Here is a 6,716-nt window from a genome sequence, read left to right as displayed (position 1 = left end):
AGACTCATTATGTATGTGAATAAGTGGGTAATTCCATATGTGTCCATAAAAGCCAAAGTCTACCATAATATAAGAAATAGGATGAAGAAAGAAATACCTGATTTTTCTAAGGGTTCCATATCAATTTATAATTCAAGGCATATTATAGATAACACACTGTACCAAATTTGTCATTTCATTCTGCAATTTCCTCAAATACATTAATAATTCAAGTCCAATGAATTGTTTATATATATTTTTTACGGACAGAAACTGAATACTTAAAAAACAGTTCATATATTAAGTAAATCTGTCTGTACAAGTACAATAATCCATAATCAGCAGAGATTAAAATACTTTTTTATTTAGAAGACTTAAAAGAGCATCCTGCAGCATTCAATCTGTCAAAACAAACATATAAGTGGATTCGAAAGTTTTGTCTTTCAATATTTCTCCGACAGCCACTTCTCAGAAAACAAGATATAATTTTTGAAAAATTTTCAAGCTTGCACTATGTCTAGATGAAGTTTAAATAATAACAAAAAATAGTTGTTACATTTAAGAGATATAATTCAAATATCACATAAAATATCAATTGCAACAAAAAGGAAATTTCTTAAAGCATGCAATAAATTAATAAAAATGTCAAACATCAATCGTTTATGAATGATGAATCTAGTTTGTGTATTATGTTATAATATTTTTGATACTGAAAGCTGTGACAATTCCATAAGTAGAAACTCAAAGATTGCATTTACATTTAAATTGAATCATTTTTACACTTAATCATTTTGGAAGTCTTTTAAGTTTTCATAAGTATTGTAATAAAAATCTAATAATACATGAGGAATTAACTAGCTATTCTACAAACTTAATAAGATTGAGAGTTAAATTAAAAATAAAAGCCCTTCTCCTGATATAGAAACAATGCCATTTTAATTTCAATTCTTTTTATTCTCGCATCACATAAAAGTTTCCTTCTTTCGAGAGATCCAAAAAACCCATTACAGATTTTATTGCAAAAATTTTTTAAGTTACTTTTTTAACTTACTTTTAAATGATTAATTTACAATTTTATATTTTGACTTAACTTATTATATCAAGAAATAGGTAGGTATCTTATGAAATGAAGAATTTAACACCTTAAAAGTAATATATGTGATAAATTCCTCTTAGCAGTACTCTTCGAAATTAATTACTTTATTTTCATTATTTTACCTACTTCCAGGACACTTTTTCAAAACATCAAGTCAATAACTTCCTGTCTAATACATTCCATTTTTATGATACAAAACATCATGTTACTAATTTAATACTCTCCTAAATTTCACATTCACCAGAGATATGCATAACTTCAACTGATTATTCACATCTTGATCTGAAACATTAAATTCAATATATTTTATCTTTAAATAGGCACCAAGTATGTAGTAAAATATCCTTCATGCTTAATGTAGTATTTACTGTTTTTCAAAAGATGTCAATAATTCTGTATTTTCTACATAATAATAACACATTTGTATTACAAAATAACATGAATTAATATTCAAAATAAATTATTACCATATTCTCATATAAGAGCAAGCTCCCAATGAAACAAGTCTCAATTACTTCAAATATGTTCAAGTATAAAGAAGAGATTTTGAATCCCGAAAAATAAATAAAAGATAAAAGGTAGATGAATTTTTATAATTTATTTTGAAGGATCAACTTACCTCATTTGGAAAGCAGTTCATATTTTATGAGGTTTTAATATATATAGTAAAGCTAATAAGAGTTTAATGACTTGTAAATTATTCACATTTGAAAAGTATATCAAGTGCTTAACCAAATTGCAGTTTCTTAACTTTCTTAGAAAAAGATAATCCTCAACTCTATTAAAATTTAATTTACTTACATTAATGATTAATACAGAATTGATTAAAAAGATAGCTCTTGATTTTAAAATGGTCAGATCGAAAGATTTCCCATCAATCCTTGATTGAATAAAACTAACAAGGAAGAAAAAGTTTGTCTCTTTAAATGAATAATCAAGAACTTATTACACATAGATGAAAAATTTTAATATAAATACTAGATACAATTTAAAAGACAGTACATATCAAGATACAACTCTTGCAAATGATTCCAAATCAGCATTTATTAAATAAATGATAAGAGTAAAGCGACAATACAGATAACATCCTCCATTTCTGTTCTTAAGATTTACATGGAATGGAATCACAGTTCTATACAGCGCTTACAGAAATCAGATATTTCAAATGCTTTTTTTTTTTGAAGGAAAAATGATAACAAAAAAGGCAATACAGCCCACATCCACCACTCTGAACAAACAATGATACTTCAGACTGGATTCCTAATTCTGTATAGCATTAATTGTTATCAGATATTTAAGCATGGAATGATCACTAAACGAGCATCTAAAAATGAGGGTTCTACCAAAGCTCGCCATCCTTCTCTTTAGCTGGAACTTCAATCACTCTTGGTCTATCAATAATCCTGGCAGTGCGATCACCTTTTTCAACTATTCCAATAATCCATGACTGAAAACCCTCTTGCTTCTCGATATCCTTACAGTACGCAGCAGCTTGTTCACGAGGAAGGCAAATTAGAAGTCCACCAGATGTTTCGACAGAGCGACCTTGAAGAAGTTGAAAGGTGTTTCCACAAGCTTTTGCTACAGCTGCCATCTTTGCAATGACTGGAAGATTGTGGATGACAAAACTAACTTCGTTTTTCTGTATTTTGGCCAAGTTTTCTGCATGTCCCAACAATCCAAAACCTGTGACATCCGTAGCTCCATGTGCATTGTATTTGTGCATAAGGCGGGAGGCGATTCTGTTCAGGCGGCACATTACGTCCACCGCCCTCTGGTAAGCTTTCTGAACATCAGTCTGGGTGATAACTAATTTGATTCGGTTCCACCTTTCCGGTACATCCAGCCACTGGTAGGCACTTACAGCAACTTGTGTACCTAGAGGCTTAGTCAGAACCAGGACATCACCAACTACAGCATTATCAGGAACTATGAACTCATTTTGTTGACAAACTGTTGTTGCAACACCACCAATTGTTAACCATGGATTCTGCACCGTCTGCCCACCTGTAATCCTTGTTCCTGCCTCATACGCACAATCCTTGAAGCCTCTGATTATGATGGGAATGACTACATCCCTTTCAACTCCTGTCATCTTACTACTAATAGCCAACAACATTAACATGTTATCACACTCAGTGACACCCATTGCATACAAATCACTAAGAACATTTGCACATGTTATTCTACCCATTAAATAAGGATCATCACAAAGAGGGTAAAAAAAGTCTGTTGTCTGGACGAGAGATAATCCACCATGTCTCAGAGGCGTGACACTGCAATCCATACCGATGCCGATCCTTGTAATCGGCATCTGCATGAAATGTGATTGCTCTTCCACATCGTGGATAAAACCATCTTGATCTAGTCCCTCCAAGAGCTTTTGTAGGGTCTCTTGGGGGACTTTACACCCTCATCCTCTTAATTCGGAAAACTTCGTTAATCGGAAATTGGCGTCTAGTCCATGGGCAACAGGATCGAACTGACTTCGGTAAGACCAAGGTGCATTGCTGACCTCTAGCTGAACGGTGGAAGTCAAGCACTGTTGATTTGGATCGTTCTCCATTGTTTTTTCAGCGCAATCACCGCCGAAAGTCAATAAATATGTAGAGCAATTATCAACAAAATACAATAAAATTAGGCTTACATATAAATCGCTTTCGCGCGTGACAAACGCGACGGATCCAGTTAATTCAACATCATAAAAACGAAATAACAGAAGAATTTCTGCCTGTTGCCAAAAAACTTTGAAGGAAAATGCTTCCAAATGTTTTAAAAAAGGAAAACATGCTTTTCTTTCTTTTGGATTATTGGCTTGTTTGTTTTGATAGTGTTTTATCATATTAATTACAATTATAAATAATTTATCTGTTTTGCAAATTTTACCATTACATCTCCATTAGCTACAACGTGAATATTGTTTTTAACCACATCAGATCTCAATCGCACTAGAGCTACGGAACATGGGATAAATTTAAATGACGTCAGAATCCCATGTTAAAATATGAAGTCTTGCGACATGATTCTATTTGCAGCTCTTGTGGGATGTGGGTGGCATATTTATTAAATTATTATGCTAGACATAGTTCAAGTTCATAACTTCTGACAGGCATTTTGAATTCGTTGTCAAAGATGTTGAAAAATCCATTTCATCCCTTAATTCCGACATAATGCCAATCAAAACTAAATGAATACATTGACCACCATTCAGTATATTGCTGGAAATAATGAAATCAGAGTTTCGAAAGATAGTGTGGTGAATTGCATATAAGCCAGTAACAGCGCTTCTGCCCGAACAGCTGTTTTGGCAAAATCGGATCGTTACTGGACTGCTAACCTAAAGGTCCCAGGTTCTAACCTAGCGTGTCCCTTACCTCTAAAATAGAAATACACAGTACATTTATCAAACAAAATTTAGCAAATTGACACTGAAAATGAACCCTTGTATGAAGAATGGATTTTTACCATTCCATAAGATTAATGTTTCTGTCTCGATTAAAGCGGCATTCGTTTAATCAAGCAGCATTTCCCAGAAAAGAAGGGTTTAATTTTATTGCAAGTAGGGGTCAAATTTGAAAATTCTAAACGTCTAGAAGTATTTTTCATGAATACAGTTAATTAAGATATGATTTTTCAAAAATTCATCATTTTTATTAAACTTACAAACAAAATTATAAAATTTACTAAATCTATGTAATAAAAAAATTGTGGGAAGGAGCTTTTAGAAGCAGCGTAGGTAGGGGAAGATAGCATATGGAATTAAAAAAAATATCAAAAATGTAGGAGCGCGATTTTGGAGGTCCTGCCAAGGGCATAAGATCACATCGGTATGACTCTTGTTATATGCAGTGGGTAACATCGGCGCTAGTACCAGACATTTCAATCTTTTATGTATACGAACTTGAAAATGTTAACTTAAGGTTGTATATTTAATGTGCGCCATTGTCACATAACAGACCTTCAATTGAATTCGATTTCGAACCCCCGATCATTTGAATCAAAGTTGAGACTTCACTAGGGTCGCAACGACTTTTTGGTAAGATGCCAATCAGCAGCTAATCTATGTCAGAATCGAAATCCGATTCCATCAACGATCTGCTGCGTGGTTTTATATATGCTCAATGTGATTTCGAGATCATTTTTCATCCTGTGAGTATGGCATGAAAGTTTGGGACGTTGACATAAATTTTTGGGTTCCTCATCTAAATACATTACAAATTAAGGAATGCAAATTAGTTGGCGTAGTCCCTTTGAAGCTTTCTCTCATATTTCTTAATAAATGTGCCATTCCTCTCTCTCTCTCACAGCAAAAGAACAATAGAAATCGAATAAAGTCATCAACTTCACATGTGCTCAGATTTGTAATTCAGAATACTGCATATGAGTGTTTCGTGCTTGGTAATGTAATAAAGAAAATGGAGTATGCCTTTTGGACGATTTTGGATCGAAACCAACATTTGAAAACAGAGCTATAATTTTAACAACAAAATTACATATCAAATTTCACTGGTCTGAATCATTGCGTTTTAAGGTTATGACGTTTACATGCGAGCGAATGTACAGACCGACAATCAGCTCGTATATGCATTTGCTTCAAAATTTAATACCAATTTACAATTGAGATTCTGAAACTATGTATTAAAAACTTTGTCTATTCTAGATTTTAAAATTTTTAATTATCGTGTTCTTTTGAAGTGAATAGACAGACAAACTTCCCCGCAATAGATTTTGTTGAAAATTTGACAGAAGTTTACAAATTTAAAGTTTAAAAATCACATTTCATCTTTCTAAACCCCAAGTGTTTTCAAGTCATTGTGTTACAAACTGAGCAACAGAAAGCTATAATTCCAAAAATGTGTTTTCCGTATTCAAAGAGGTTCGAAAAGCTCGAGTTCGAATTTTTTGATGATTATTATACATTTTCTGTATGCTTCGTATACGAGAATTAAAATGTTCTTGGGTTTTTTTTCTATATAAAATGATTATTCAACTAAATTTCAGGGTATAAGCATACGCTTCTTTTGAATTCGAATCCAAATATATTTTTTTAATGATTTTTTAAAAAATTCCTTTGGCATCTGAGTGGCAATCATTCAGAAATTTCTAGAAGAAGAGAATGACGTATTAGTTGAAACTTATTATATACAACAGTTACCATTACTGAAGTTTCTCTTTGAAGTTTACTGCGTGTTATCTTAAGTAATTTCGATAGCAATTCAACTAAGTTTTATTCAATGTTAGTTTCACTGTGAAGTGTGATATTCTTGGCAATTGTCTTCTTTTTGCATTTTTGGAAAATTGTTGGAATTTGCACATTAGCAAATTTGAGAAAATAACTAGGTAAGTTATATTATTTATTTATAAATACGAAATTAATTTTATCCTTTTAAAATAAATGTGATTTTACGAGTAAGTTTCTTTATATTTAAGAATTAGTTATTATCAAACAAAATTTTGAAAGAATTTTTTTTCTAGGGGAATTTCTGTATGCAGAAAAATTAAAGATTATCAATTTTGATTGTTGTATTAAATATTTGTATTGAATTTAGTACCAACTTATTTCTTTTATCGCCGAAATTATTTTAAGTAAAACTGGAATTGACGAATTGGACAAAATTCACTAATGGGTTGTTAGTTTAAC

At 31.9% G+C, this 6,716-nt stretch overlaps 1 protein-coding gene across 1 annotated transcript; it reads right to left on the bottom strand.

The window, feature by feature from the left end:
- Positions 1-322: 322 nt before the first annotated feature.
- LOC129984610 (inactive selenide, water dikinase-like protein) lies at positions 323-3,794 on the bottom strand. Its single transcript, XM_056094536.1, has one exon. The coding sequence runs from the start codon at positions 3,393-3,395 to the stop codon at positions 2,415-2,417; it is 981 nt and encodes a 326-aa protein (XP_055950511.1). The 5' UTR covers positions 3,396-3,794; the 3' UTR covers positions 323-2,414.
- Positions 3,795-6,716: the final 2,922 nt, after the last annotated feature.

This window comes from Argiope bruennichi, chromosome 9 (assembly GCF_947563725.1).
Source record: "Argiope bruennichi chromosome 9, qqArgBrue1.1, whole genome shotgun sequence".
NCBI classification, from domain to species: Eukaryota; Metazoa; Arthropoda; class Arachnida; order Araneae; family Araneidae; genus Argiope; species Argiope bruennichi.
The sequence above is the reverse complement of the archived record's forward strand: the minus strand, read 5'-3'. Positions and strand labels throughout refer to the sequence as shown.

What these genes read in the sequence shown, in the direction of transcription:
- LOC129984610 (XM_056094536.1), bottom strand. Translation starts at nt 3,395, where the DNA reads ATGCAGATGCCGATTACAAGGATCGGCATCGGTATGGATTGCAGTGTC.